The 15675-nt window shown below is 42.5% G+C and overlaps 2 protein-coding genes across 2 annotated transcripts; both read left to right on the top strand.

Annotated features, from left to right (window-relative positions):
* Nucleotides 1-3963: 3963 nt before the first annotated feature.
* On the top strand, nt 3964-5198 carry LOC119315597. The gene is made up of 3 exons (XM_037590155.1): nt 3964-4548; nt 4702-4861; nt 4948-5198. The coding sequence occupies exons 1-3, from the start codon at nt 3964-3966 to the stop codon at nt 5196-5198; spliced, it is 996 nt and encodes a 331-aa protein (XP_037446052.1).
* A 5207-nt stretch (nt 5199-10405) lies between these two features.
* On the top strand, nt 10406-14904 carry LOC119315596 (MEIOTIC F-BOX protein MOF-like). Its single transcript, XM_037590153.1, has 4 exons — nt 10406-11305; nt 11512-11673; nt 11765-11918; nt 14650-14904. Exons 1-4 carry the CDS (start codon nt 10406-10408, stop codon nt 14664-14666), a joined length of 1233 nt encoding a protein of 410 aa, XP_037446050.1. The 3' UTR covers nt 14667-14904.
* The last annotated feature ends 771 nt before the right edge of the window (nt 14905-15675 follow it).

The following is a 15675-nucleotide window of genomic DNA, read 5'->3' as shown; positions in this document are numbered from 1 at the left end:
GTGAGATGATGTATTACGGAACGAGTAAAGAGACTTGCCGGTAACGAGATTGAACTAGGTATTGAGATACCGACGATTGAATCTCGGGCAAGTAACATACCGATGACAAAGGGAACAACGTATGTTGTTATGCGGTCTGACCGAGAAAAGATCTTCGTAGAATATATAGGAGCCAATATGAGCATCCAGGTTCCGCTATTGGTTATTGACCGGAGACGTGTCTCGGTCATGTCTACATTGTTCTCGAACCTGTAGGGTCCGCACGCTTAAGGTTTCGATGACAGTTATATTATGAGTTTATGCATTTTGATGTACCGAAGTTTGTTCGGAGTCCCGGATGTGATCACGGACATGACTAGGAGTCTCGAAATGGCCGAGACATAAATATTGATATATTGGAAGCCTATATTTGGATATCGGAAATGTTCCGGGTGAAATCGGGATTTTACCGGAGTACCGGGAGGTTACTGGAACCCCCCCGAGAGGTATATGGGCCTTAGTAGGCTTTAGTGGAAGAGAGGAGAGGTGGCCAGGGCTGGGCCGCGCGCCCCTCCCCCCCTAGTCCGAATAGGAGAAGGAGAGGGGGGCGGCGCCACCCCTTCCTTCTCTCTCTCTCCTCTTTCCCCCTCCCGAATCCTATTCCAACTAGGAAAGGGGGGAATCCTACTCCCGGTGGGAGTAGGACTCCTCCTGGCGCGCCGTCCTCCTGGTCGGCCGCCCCCCCCCCCTTGATCCTTTATATACGGGGGCAGGGGGCACCCCTAGACACACAAGTTGATCCACGTGATCATATTCTTAACCGTGTGCGGTGCCCCCTTCCACCATAGTCCTCGATAATATTGTAGCGGTGCTTAGGCAAAGCCCTGCGACGGTAGTACATCAAGATCGTCACCACGCCGTCGTGCTGACGGAACTCTTCCCCGACACTTTGCTGGATCGGAGTCCGGGGATCGTCATCGAGCTGAACGTGTGCTAGAACTCGGAGGTGCCGTAGTTTCGGTGCTTGATCGGTCGGGCCGTGAAGACGTACGACTACATCAACCGCGTTGTGCTAACGCTTCCGCTGTCGGTCTACAAGGGTACGTAGATCACACTCTCCCCTCTCATTGCTATGCATCACCATGATCTTGCGTGTGCGTAGGAATTTTTTTGAAATTACTATGTTCCCCAACAGGAGGCACGGGCGAACGGTGCTGGGTTCGGAGATGAAACGGAGCCGGGAGGAGCCGAAGGCGGCGATGAAGGGCCTGAAAGGGGTGCGGCGGGAGGGCACGGGCAAGCCAGCGGCGACCTCTGGCAATGGCGCGGCCACCCCGACCACGGCCATGACTTCCGATGACCGCCACGACGACCGGGTAGAGCCCAGGTCCGCACGGCCGGCGACCCCCAGCCAGCCTTGCGCCGGCGGCAACGGGATCCACCCGTCCCCAAGGTCGGGCCTTGCCCCGAAGAGGGCCGAGACGAGCTCGTTCCTCTACGGGACTACGCTCGCGCACGGGCAGCTGAACCCCCACCCCTGGGGGTAAGGCCGCCGGCGGCACGGAGTGGCGGTGGGCGAGCTAGGGCGGGAGGGGGGACCCGATCACGGCAGACCACAGGGCGGCCGGCGGCGACGTCTTTATCCTCCGCCAGATCAGCCCAGACCAGGGGCGCCGAAGCTTCGGAGGGAGCGGACGGGGGGTGCCGGGGGCGGGGGGCGGCGGAGGGGGCGGAGGCCGGAGGCGCGGGTGGGGAGGCCGGCGGTGTCGCGGCGGCGGTCACGCCAGGGGCGTCGCCCCGGCAGTCGCCAGAGGCGGGCGCGGGCGATTCCATCCTCGACCCTTCTTCTTGTCATTTTATTTCTTGCATATGTTTCCTGGTAGTGAATTTCTGTTGCAACCATTGCCGATGTGTGCTTATTTTATTGTAGAGACATTTTGCTTTAACCAATAATGTGTGTGCTTCAACCAGAGCTAGTGTTGTTTCCTTCACCAAAACTATTGTACATACATTTTGCTCCTTGCTATCAATTGTTTTTGTTTCAACTACTACCCGAGTGTGCTTGATTATTTCTCACTGATGTTCCGTTGAAAAATATCGAAGATGCTTACAGTTTTATTTCGTGTATATGTTTCCATGCATGGTAGTGAATTTCTGTTGCAACCATTGCCAACATGTGTTTCTTTTTATGTATAGAAATTATCGTTCAACCAATACTTGTTTTTTCTTGATTCATGATTAGTGTTGCTTCTTTACTAAAATCATTGTATATACGTTTTTTGCTTCTTGCAATGATTTTTTCATTTCAACCACTCATTGTGTGTGCTTCATTGTTTTTCACTCATGTTTCCACTGAACAAACATTTTTGCTCCGGCCGACTCGACTACGCTTCTTCATTTCCAACACAATGCCAACAATGTTGAGTGTGATGCAATCGGGACATGGTCGATGGAGAACTCGTCGTGCGTGTGCAGCTCATGGTCGCATGGGCTTATGGGCCGAATGCCCTGGTGAGTGGGGGCCACGCCACTCGCTTACTGCTTTCCTTCGACCGCCTAAAAGGACTACATGCCAACGAGTTTCGAAAAGAAAGGCGGGGAGTCCAACCTAGGATTCTCGCAGCGGCGACTCGTGATGAGCGGACTTGCCGGGGCGATCCGGCGAGGTGAGGTGAGGCGACGTCGCCGTCACGCACCCATCCGATCCCCGCTCTCTCCACCCACGCCTCGCGTCGTTTGATCCTTCCTTTGCTTCACAGCGCAGACAACGCCTGCTAGTTACTCGACAAAATGTCTCCTAAAGGGAATCCGCGCAAGAGTGCTCTGGCGGTGACCTTTAGTCCCGGTTCGAGCCACCAACCGGGACAAATGGGGTTGTGGCATTAGTACCGGTTCGTGGCACCAACCGGTACTAAAGGTCTACCTTTAGTACCGATTGGTGCCACGAACCGGTACTAATGGTGCAATTTTCAAATTCTACCCCCCCCCCTCGTGTGTATCGCCTTTTCAGTTTTGTAAAAAGCAAAAGAAAATGATAAAAACTTCAAAAGTTAAAATCCTTCGAGATGTAGTTATGTTACTACATCTACTAGTTAGAAAAATTTAAAAACTTAAATTTGGACATATTTTGCAAAAAGTGTAGGGAAATGTAAAACGGCTATAACTTTTGCATATGATGTCAGAAAAAAAAATGTATAATATATCAAAATGTTCAACACGAAGATCCGCATCCGATTTTGACAACCTACGGCTTGTTAGCAAATTTTTAGAATCCTCAAATTCTAAAAGGAAAAAAGTTATAGCCGTTAAATCTAGTCAAACTATGGTCAAACTATGGTCAAACTACCTATTCAAGAAGTATTAGTATTACTAAATAATTATTCAAGAATATTAGTGTTACTAAATAATTATTTTAGTTTTTTTGAATTTTGGTCAAATACGGTCAAACTGTGGTCAAACTACTTCTCAAGAAATATTGGTGTTACTAAATAATTATTGTTTTTTAGAACGATAGTTTCAAACTCAAACAGTGAAATGTGTGACTTCATGCTCAAGCTAAACTCCTGAGAGTTAATAGGATTGACATCTTACTATTGTCAGACTTGGAAACGAGAGAGAATAGAACCCGGAAGTTAAGCGTGCTCAGGCTGGGGTAGTGAGAGGATGGGTGACCATTCGGGAAGTTAGATGATTTGGAATGATGAGGGATGATTAGAGATTAGAGGTTAAATTAAGCAGTGATGAGGGGTGATTAGAGATTAAGGTTAAAATAATTCAGAAATTTGAAAATTCGGGAAAAAATTCAAAATATATATATATAATTTCCTTTAGTACCGGTTAGTGTTACCAACCGGGACTAAAGGTGGACCTCCACACAGCGGCCACGTGGAGGGCCTTTAATCCCGGTTCGTATAAGAACCGGGACTAAAGAGGGGGAGGGCCTTTAGTAACGACCCTTTAGTCCCGGTTCCTGAACCGGGACAAATGGCCATTTTTCTACTAGTGATATGGACCCGTTTTGCTATGATGTGCAAAGTTCGGGTGCTCACGCTTCATATCCTTGACGATGGTTACCTCGCTCTAGACGACCTGCCTCTTGTCTCTCGGCATCTAGGAACATTGGACCTTCAAAGTGTAGCCCTACAAAAGGCCTTGCTTGATTTTGCTAGCTGTCCAGCATTGAAGGATCTGAAGATGAATGATTGTGAAATCAATGCTGATAGGATATCATCTCTTTCCCTAAAGCATTTGAGCATCACTTTCTGCCGCACTGTCTCAGATTGCCGGGTCCGTATTTCTGCTCCCGGCCTCATGTCTCTAAAACTAGAAGGCTTTATTGGTGTGACCCCTTTTCTTGAAGACATGGGTTTGCTAGAAGCCGCATGTGTTAATCTTGGCGATGGATGCAAAGATGTCTGTTTGAATTATGACTCTGGTGTTTTCTGTGGAGCTAATGATAATACATGTAAGAATTGTGTTCCTATTAGTGATGACTGCAGCACAAATTGTGTGCTTCTGGGTGGTATCTCAAGTGCTAAACACCTCAAGTTGATGTCTGAAATAGGAAAGGTATGTCACTTGTCTTTTAACCCTTTTTTTGTGTTGTATTATCTACGTATTTAGTAAGTTATGTATCACCTCCAATTGAGGGTTCTTAGATCATGATCTCACATTCTCAGTTAGGAGTACTTAATTTGTTTGCCTTTTGTATTGTCTACCCAGTTCATTTTCACAAGAGATCTGAAACACTGCCCTGCATTTAGTAAGTTAAAGACATTAGTACTCAATGAGTATTGGTGTGAGGCTCCTGACTTGGATCCACTAGCATGCATTCTGAAAAGCTCGCCACTTCTAGAGAACTCACTCTTCAACTATTTTCGGAGGTATTAATCTTCTAAATGGAGAGTCACTGCATTGTTAAAGTTATTATCGATTATCCATCTTTTTTTAAATGTTTATGCTTGACTTAGGGACCAAATCATGAAGTGGAAATGAAAGGAAGCTACTACTGTTGCATGGAGAGACCGTCAGCAATATCAGAGCACCTTAACATAGTTGAGGTCAAGTGTAATGTGGCGGACAAGAGGATTCTCAAAATTTTGAGGTTCCTGTGTGCATTTAACATACGTAAGCTAATTAATAACACTTTGCATATACTGTGTATTGTGAAATTAGCTTTCATATGTCTGGAAGAAACTAATAGAGTACACAGTGAATAAGAAAATCATGAAATGTGTAGGAACCCTTTGTAAGGTACCAAATTGTTTGAGGCATGAAAAATCTGGACCACCTCTGGTGACTCACAAAAGGGAAAACCAATATAATGCATTTTGTTGGCAAAGGATGTTTCATTTAACTGTGTTGCAGCAGAAACAATAAGTGTAACAGAGGTTGTGGACTTGTTAATTAGTTCTGGCCTTGTGGTCACTGGCAGAAATGTCTGAATTGATTGGTCCGGATAGTGAAGTATCTTGATCTTCACATGTTGCTTAGCTCTGAACTGTAACTCAAATGTGTGCAGTAAAACAATATTTTGACTCGTTGTGTTTTCGAATAGTAGGCACTAGTGAATAGCAGTTTTTATTGCCTCGATAAATATAAGCAGTTGTTGCACTTATGGGCTAAATTATCCAGCACCCGATTTGCTTGTGATTCATCACTTTGTTCCTAGGAAGTCTTAACAGTCTACATAAGATTTTCTTGAGAAACAAAAGTCTGTTCATAAGCATGTCTAGGACTAGTAGTGTATGTCGTAATTTCTTATTTCAAAATCCCCTTGCCACGAAATTGCTAATGACATTTTCAGTATTCTAATTAGGGAGGAGTTTAACTAGATGATTTAGTGTTAGATTATCAGCTAAGAAATGGCCGTATCTAATATAATGAAAGTTTGTCCCCAAATCCATATTAAGATAATTTGAATGGCTATACTTTCTGAACTCTGTTCTGGTATCTTAATTTTCATAGTCAAGTAACTGGGCGTTTTTTACTTCTACAGATACAACAAACTCTTACATTATCTTTTCATTTCTGTACAGCATTCAATTTCTAGCAAAGGCAAGAAGACTTGGGTTGATGTTCATATGCCATGACTTGACTATTCAGAAATGCAAGGCTTAAGCATATATGTGGCGAGAGTGTTTCCATCTTTGTGTCTGTGCTCATCATATGTGAGTTCTTTCCGTGTATGGTCCGCAGTACTATACAGCCTACAAACTTTATACCGCCCAGTTGGTTGTGGGACTTGGTTTCCTATTACAGTTTTGGTTCATGCTGAATTTATTCAGCTCTTGGACTGGCCAGTGCTATCTTAGCGTTTCTTTTCGGCTTTGGTGCATTAACTTGTTCTGTTATGGTGTGATCCTTTTATTCTATCTCCCTGTTAAGAGCTTTATGTTTGGAGTAGCGAAACATGGCGTGCTCATTTACAGATATTGCAGTTTTCGGCTGGGTGCCATCGATCCAGATGTTTGTTCCATGTTCTGCACACCTAGGCAGAGAAAACTGAAGATGAAATGCAGCAGCTCTGAACATATGTTACCAGCAATGGGAGGGATATCCACCCAGCAATTGCTGCTCTGAGACTAGCCGTCCATTCTGAAATCAAATGGTCCAATTCGGTTGCTGCAACCGTACTGTTTCTCCACACTATTGACGTCGGTGTCACGGTCTCAGTTGTCCCCAATGGCGGCCTAGACAAGTAGACAGTGCATTGGCCTCTCACGATCAACCACAGGTGATAGCTACTAGGCTTCGCCTCCTCGCACCCATATCCCGAATGTTTGCTGCAGTAATAGCAAGCTACATCTAATAGTAAACCTGTGTAGCTCATCTTCAGGAAGATCACGCCAGCAACAACTTTTAGCAATATGAATTGAGTAATTACCTGCTCGCATACCAATACGGAGAGCAGTCTACATGCAAAATTTTGGATTCTAGGGTCCAAAGTCTTTGAGTTCTCAGACCTGCTTTAAAATGTTAGAAACCAGCATAGGAGGAGGTGTGGGCTAGTGGTTGGGAGTGATCTGAAGGTCCTAAAAGCTGGGTGTTGCATTTGCCTGTAGGAGTTAAGTCCCAACAGAGGATATCTGACTCTGTCATCCCGAATTATTGGAGTGTTCAAAATTATAGAAGTAGTAGGCTGAGCAAACAGCGGATTAATGAGAGCATGGTTGCAATTTTTCTGATTATGAAGCCATGAATCTTTCACCATGGCAGGATAAACAAACTGGGATGTTGAATATTCAAATGATTGTACACTTCTGACCATGAAGAGCACCAAGGGGTGCTCCACACAGATATATTGCCTTGGGTGAGTTCATAAGAGCAATGAATTTTAAGCTTAGGCATAACTTTAAGAAGAGAGGACCAAAAACCTGATTTTGGTACAGAAGAGCTGGTCAACCAAATAGAAGAATCAGGGAAGTATAAGGCCTTAAGGATGCAGTGAAGATGAGACGAAGGGGCTTCAACAGTTCTCCAAGGGACATTAAGAGTTAAAGCTTGATTCATTGCAAGTTCCTAATCCCCAGGCACCCCTCTTTCTTTTGAAGTGGCATGTCTTTCCAAGCTTTGAGACAAAGAGCTTTAGAGGTAGAAATATCTTTGATCCTAGTCCACCAAAAGGTTGTAATGATGGCAGTAAGCTTAGCTATGAACTTCTTGGAAAGCATAATGTTGGCCATGTAATATATAGGCATAGAGGAAAGCATGTGCTGCACGAAACGTTTTGGGTAGCTACCGCCACAACCCTCGACATTGGTGATAGGATCTATATGCTACCGTCATGACTGTTGGCGGTAGACTTCTGCCACATCAGTGTGGTTAGTGGTCTTGGTCCAAGGGCTACCGTCATTGACTATGGCGGTAGCTTGTCTACCTTACGTCGCTGCGTGTGGGGATAGAAAAAAGTCAGATCTTGAAATATATTAGGAACTAGGGTCATTTCTTACTGATATTTCTCACTAAAGGTCAAAGTAGTGATTTTGGCCTCACACAAGCCAAACATTCGGAGCGCACCAAGGCCCTTGTGTCTCTGAGCTGAGCGGAGCCGAAGACCACGCCAAGTATTCGAAGCGCGCCAATGAGCAAAGGCAGCCTGCGCCAAGCGCTGCCATCGAAGACCGGAGCGCCACAAGGTCCAAACGCCGCACTGACTCCGCAGCCACAACGACTGCCATCGCCACAAAGCTAGGGCTGCCGCCCACAAGCTGCATCGCCATTTTTTGCCGTTGCCAGTCGAGCAACCCCTCTGTCACCGTTCGCTGCATGAACTTATCTTGGTGGCGTCATTGGGGGTGGATATGAGGTGGAGAAGAGGGGTGGCGGCGCCCAAGCTGCCATGAAGGCGATGCACATGATGTGGGAAAGAAAGACCGTGCATTTTAATGGACTTCCTCTTTTGTTTGGTATGTGTGTCCTTGGCGAGGACGTCTTGATAGTGAACACAATACCACAAAATAAACATACCACGACCCTGTGGCTGTATTGGTATGGCACCTCTGGCCAACTTAGCCATGATCGGTGAGCTTATGGTGTTTTCTTCCAGGAGATCATTGGCTCTCCGATCCGGTGGATTGATGTATGATGCTTTAGCCTGTTTTTCATGGTGGTGGTATCGATGATGGTATCCCACGTGTTTTGGTTAGAGATTCTCCCATTTCATCATCTCTACTGTTGAAGGGGGCTGGTGTTTGTACGTTACCTAAACCATGTTCTGCGTTAACTCAACCAAATCTTACCAAAATCAAGCGCTGCATGAACTCAATAAAATCTTACCAAAATCATGCCCTATATTAACTCAATAATCTTTTTACGAAATCATGCCATGCATAAACTCAATCAAATTTTACCAAAGTCATGTGCTGCATTAACTCAATCAAATCAAATAAAATTGTTACCAAAATCTCAACTAAATCAAAACTTTGTTTTTCCTTACCAATTCATACCCAAATCAAATCAAATCTTACTGAAAACACAACTAAATCAAAAACTATTTTCTTGCCTTCTCTACACACACTCAAATCAAATCAAATATTACCAAAATCTAGAATATGGTGGGTGTAACGTATATATCGGACATGATTGGTGTTGAACCAGTAGAATATGTATATCCCCATTACAATGCTTGGGCATTTTTTTATGAGTAGCTAGTTATTAGAGATGATGACTTTAAAGAACTTTGATTTAGAGATGATGCCTTACCTACCCATACCGAAATAAAATTTGTTGTTACTTTTTTTGATTATTAAATCTAATGTATTTCACCTAGTACTTAATAAATCAGATGTTTGCTAAAAATAAACTTATTTTTATCGTCAATGGTGAACAAATTTTAGGAAAAAAATATAGTCCAAAGATAATCCTCAAGCACCGTGGGTTCTAGGGAGAGTGAGGCCAACAAGCCTCCAAATAAGTAATGTATCCCTTTGAGCATTCGTATATGAAATAAAAGTTTGCATAAAAAATGGACTAAAGGTGGGTTGTTTATCACAAAGGAAAAAAAATCAGCCAATACGCAGCGTTCCATGCTCATGCAACTTGGCAATTTGTTCATAATTCCAAACTAAGCATCTCAAACTCATGGTCCTTTTGGACTGTTTATATAATGTGGTGATCTTCTAAACATGGCATACTTGTATACGAAACAAAAACTTAAAATATTCATGTTGGTCACTCTTATAAAAAAAGGTTTAAATATTCTTGATCATGATTATTTTTTTTAATGATATAACTCTTATGCGTCCAAATTCAAAATATTCGTGCATAAAAAATGTCCATGTCTATGAAATTTTCCATGTTTTTGGAAAAAGAAGGTTGTTGTATGAAAAGTAAAAAGTATAAAGACTTTGTGATGGGAACAATTTTAAGTAATCCTCAGAAAATATTAGAACCAGCTATGAACAAATTTGTTCAGAAAGAAGAATAGTTGTGATGAAACAAGAAACGTCTCATGAACATCTATTTTGGCCCGTGGAAAATATATGTTGGGTAACGGGTCATTTTTTAGCACTAAGTTGAACAATTATTGCAACCAGATATGGACAATATGTTTTACAAGATGGCTAAAAATTAGAAAACAAAAAATTGAACGAGAAAGAAATAGGAGAATGAACCAATGAAGACAGAAAGAAAGAAAAATATTTAAAAAGCTTGCCGAAGAAAACGAATCGAACGTTTTGGAGATGGGCTGGCCCATGAGGCGGAGATTTTCCTTCCTATATAGCCTTTCTCCTGGAGCCCAACCTCCCTTTGAAGGTGAGGTGAGGCGGGTCCGCCCATCTTCCGATTCTCGTGGCGGCGGCGACATACCGGCGAGGTGAGGGTGAGGCGACTCCGCCGCAACTCGTGCATCTGTCCATCTCATCCCATTTTCTCCATCATCGCGCCGTTTGATCCTTTCTTGCCTCGCAGAGCCGACGACGCAATGACTCCTAGGAAGAAGCGCAAGAGCGCGCCGCCGGTGCCCGTGGCCGTGAGCGCCACCGACCGCATCGGCGCGCTCCCCGACAGTCTCCTCCAGCACGTGATCTCCTTCCTCCCAGCGCAGGAGTCCGTCCGGACGTGCGTGCTCGCCCGGCGCTGGCGCCACCTTTGGAAGTCCACGAGAGCCCTGCGCATCGTCGGCCTCGACGGCCGGGAGCCTGCCAGCGTCGAGGACCTCCGGGTGTTCGTGGACCATATGCTGATGCTGCGCGAGCGCACCGACCTAGAAAGTGTCGAGATGATATTCCACAGTTGCTCCGAAGGCGAGGTGCCCTATGTGAGCCTATGGACCCGTTTCGCCCTCATGTGCAAAGTTCGGGCGCTATCCCTCGAAATCTCCCATGCCTATTTCTACCAGGACGACCTGCCTCTTGCCTCTCAGTACCTGAAAACGTTGGACCTTTATGGTCTAGGCCTGCAGAAGGCATTTCTTGATTTTTCTGGCTGTCCAGCGTTGGAGGATCTGAAGATGAGTGAGTGTAACATCTCTGTCGATAGGATGTCATCACCTTCCCTGAAGCATTTGAGCATCACTGGTTGCCTCTCTGATTTGCGTGCCCGGCTCCGCATTTCTACGCCGGGCCTTGTCTCTTTCAAGCTAGATGACTTTTTCGGTAAAACCCCTTTTCTTGAAAACATGGCGTTGCTACAGACTGCATGTGTGAATCTTGGCAAAAGCTTCAGCGATGTCTGCATGAATTATAACTCCGGTGTCTTCTGTGGAGATAATAAGAACGGATGTGTCAATTGTATTTCACATAACGATGGCAGCAGCGATTGCGTGCTTCTGGGTGGGATCTCAAGTGGTAAACATCTTGAGCTGATATCTGAAGCGAGCAAGGTATGACACTTCGTCTTTAACTCCTTTATTTATGGTTATACCTCTTTTGTGTTCCACTATCTATATCATTTATGGAAAATCGGAGATAAACAGATTACATATGCATCACCACCAAACTGGGTGTCTTAGATGTGAATATGATCATCTTGCATTCTCAGTAAGTGTTACTTGATCTAAACTAATTACTTTTTGTATTTTCTTTCCAGTTCATTTTCACAAGAGATTTGAAATGCTGCCCTACATTTAGTAAGTTAAAGACTTTATTACTCAACGAATACTGGTGTGAGGCTCCGGACTTGGATCCACTAGCTTGCATTCTGAAAAAATCACCAGTTCTAGAGAAGCTCACTCTTCAACTTTTTTCAAAGGTATACATCTTTTAGCTAGATAACGGTTGCAGTGTTAACAGTTATTATCGGTTATCTATCTTGGTTCAATGTTTTCGCTTAATTACCATAGGGACCAACTCATAAAGTGGAAATGAAAGGAAGCTACAGTCCAATGGAGGGACCATCTGCAATATCAGAGCACCTTAACATAGTCGAAGTCAAGTGTAATGTGGTCGACGAGAAGATTCTCAAAGTCTTGAAGTTCTTATCTGCATTTAACATACGTAAGCTAACTAATGACTCTTTACATGATCTCTATGTGCTTAAATTAGCTTTCATATGTGGGAATGAAACTAATAAGAAAGCAGGTAGTAAATAAAAAAACAAATTTTGCATGAAAACAGTTTGTAGGAATCTATTATTATTTAGTATACTTTTAAGACGATAGAATACGAATGGCTGAGATTCACTAGTATAAAATTCCGATATTGTACAGTTGAGATTTGTCAAATATATAGGAACTCACAGCATGTAAATCTAATTAATTGGCTAGAAATAATTCAGTTGGCCAATTGTTGGATCCGGATGGGACTTGTAAGGTAAGCCAAGATCAATTAGCTTACGGTAGGATGAGACCTACATAGAAACTAACTGGATCAGTTTAGTTATTACTATTGGATCCTTCCCAATTCAACTAGTACTCGGCTTCTTCAAACTGAATAGATTAGGTAATAAATAACCAATTGCACGCACATACGTGGTAGATCCATACGAAAAATCAGCTTATTATTTTTGATGAATGCACTATATATATGAGCACAATGTGCAAACTACAATATCATAATTAGTTTTTCTTGTGAATATCAAAGTTAGTTTTATGGGAAAAAAACCTACACCGTCAAAAGTTGCGGGTACATATGTTAGGCTGAAAAGTCAAATTATATTTATTCTATAGAACAAAAAGATCAACGTGGCTTCTTTAAACGGCAACAATGTAAATTACAACACACAATAATTCAAGGGAAAAAAAAGGATCTGCACGGCTTATTTTTTGACTACCAACCGATAAGATGAGATATGTGGTGGCTGAGAAAATAATTTCAACATAACATGTGTTTGTTCCTTCTGCTAATAAAAAGTCAGGGACCATTTTTTAGTTGTATCAAGATGAATGTGTTTGAAACAGTAAGAAAAGAGTTCAGTACAATGAAGACCAGCATAAGAATTCATGGATTTGGTTGCTAATAGCGTCCACGGAGCGATGACATAAAGATCATGTAAATAATGCATGACATAGCACAAGAAGAATCTATGGGTTCATGCCAATGCCATGTGTATGCAAGTGAGCGTGCATATGAAGGATGCAGATAATATATATTGTGGCAGCAACTATGCATATTGAAAGCAACAAATGATGTAGATCATATGGTAAGTCACTTTATGTATGCTGAACAATACAACATAGCAAAAGCAAACCCAAGACAAGTTGTGAACCATCTAGCTAGAGTTAGTCAATAATTTCCCAAAAGGATAATGCCAAAGTTTTAAATAGCGGGCTATACCATTTAGTGGTGGCTCAGCGAGAAGCAATGCAAAACTATCGTGGAGCTATAGCGAAGCTAAGCCTATTTAGCTCTTCTTTTTTTAAATCATGAAAAATAGAAAAAGTAAGCATACAATCAGACATCATATATGATATATCCCATATACTTGAAATACACATTTTACTGGTGGCTTTGTCGAACTCACTTGCTCCCAGCGCCCCTCCTCTAGCTGTAGCGGCTTAGTGACACTAAATGCATGAGTTCAAATTTAGTGCTATAGCGGGAATTATAGATGTCTTCTTGTCATTCTTAGTTTAGTGTTAAATGTGCATTGTTTGGTGATCAACCAAGTAGCAGCCAAAATATCAAAGGCTAACAAAATTTTGGTGGGGTATATTATGGCACCAATCAAATATACCAGAAAAAATCATGGACTGAATAAAATACACGCAATAGAATGTTGCTAGCATGGTTTTTAATATATAAAAGGTATATTGATTAGTTAAGTAAATTAGTGCCATTTTATCCTAAGCATTTCTTTCCATAGTACTATTATGTAAAATACTACATAAGGATATTCAAATAAACAATAGTCAAAGTGTTGCAGAGACCATTTTGAAATTAAACTGACATATCTAACATTCTATATGAATCTAGCCACGCAAATGTGTGGGTCAGTCTGCTAGTTCCGAATTGTTTGAGATATGAAAAATCTTGATCAAGCCTGGCCAGGCTCGGAAATGAAACCAATATAATCCGTTTTGTTGGCAAAGGATGTTCAATATATGTGTTGCCAGAACAGCGAGTATAACACAATATGGACTTGTTGATTAGTTCTGCTTCTATTCGGCACTAGCACAAATGTCTGAATTGATTAATTTAGAGTAGTGATACAGTATCTTCACATGCTGACATATTAGTTCTGAACAGTAACTTAAATGTCTGCAGTCATATAATATTTTTGACTCATTGCGTTGTTGAATCGTTGGTGCTAATCGATAACAAGTTTCTTTTTTTTTGGCTCACTGGCTCGGAGCAGCTTCTTGCCCTTATGGGCTAAATTATTCGGCACCCAGTTTGCTTTTGTCAAGCGCTAAATTATTCGCCATTTCTGTAGACTTGCCTACGAATTCATTACAGTTTATGTAACATTTTTCTTCAGAAATAAAAGTCCATACATAACATTGTAGTAATGTATGTGATGATTGCATATTTCACATTTCCTTTGCCATGAAATTGCTTATAGCGTTTTCTGCTTCTCATTTGGGAGTAGTTTAGCTAAACGTTTGTGTGTTAGATTATCAAATATAATGGAAGTTTGTGCCTAGATTCATGTTAAATAAGTCTGGTAAAGTGAATCCCTTTCATACATAACGAGCTCTGTTCCAGTATCTTCATTTTCATTGTCAAGTAGCCGTGCATTGTGTACTTTTGCAGACACATCACACTTATCTTTTTCATTTGTGTACAGGATTCGGTTTTTTGTAAAGGTGAGAAGATCTGGGGTTGTCGACGGACTTACCGGTCCTTGACTATTCAGAAATGGAAGGCGTAAGTGTGCTACGTCAAGGTTTCCATCATTTTGGCGCATGTGCATCTGATGCCAATTAATTCTACCGAACAAAGGAATAAATTAGAATTCACAACATATAACTTGTGAACTCTAGACCATCTATCTAGCTGGACTTGGTTTTATGGTATCTTGTAATTTCTGTTGCACTTTTGGTTCATGATGAATTTATTGTTGTTGGACTGGTTAATAATTAATACTCGCTTGCATGTCTTTTTTGGCTTCGGTGCATAACTTGTTGTATTATGAATTTATTCCCTGCTTTCTTATTCTCCCTATTTGATTTCCACCAACTTTGCTTCTTGAGGTGAGGTGGCACCCTTGGACGTGGCGTCTTGGGGAGTGCCATGCCATTCGGAGTCCCTTTCTTCAGTGGGCTCCTTGTCTAGTCATCACAGATTCATACCCACGACTCTCTCCTCCGCAAGCACACCCTCGATGCCTTGAAGTGTTGCTGCCCCTTTTGCCCCCACACACTTGAAACAGCACACATATGATGTTCTCTCGCGGCATTATTAATGGTCTCCACTTCCCTCCCATTTTGACCCTTGTTCTCGCATGGTATCTTCCACAGTGTAGAAGCATCGGACTCTAGCGGCCATTTCCCCAATGAATATCTGAGAAAAAAGCCGGTTCTCTATCTCTTCAGGCTCTCCACACCATTTAGATTCGACAATGACATAATTTGTATATAATGTCTCAAGTTTACTCCACGAAAAGATGTAGCATGACATGGGATATGGTACCAAGGGAACAAGATCAACCATTGTATGTCTCTTAACCAAGAGCTTATTTTACCCTCTCAATGTTTTCCCTTTTCTACTTCAAGCTGATGTCAAACATTTGTAGATACCTTAAGGATCTCTAGCCCGTTCCTTTCTATAACTATAAAAAACACTCCTTAAACGTAACTCCTAATAATAAGTT

This window comes from Triticum dicoccoides, chromosome 6A, assembly GCF_002162155.2.
Source record: "Triticum dicoccoides isolate Atlit2015 ecotype Zavitan chromosome 6A, WEW_v2.0, whole genome shotgun sequence".
NCBI classification, from domain to species: Eukaryota; Viridiplantae; Streptophyta; class Magnoliopsida; order Poales; family Poaceae; genus Triticum; species Triticum dicoccoides.
The sequence above is the reverse complement of the archived record's forward strand: the minus strand, read 5'-3'. Positions and strand labels throughout refer to the sequence as shown.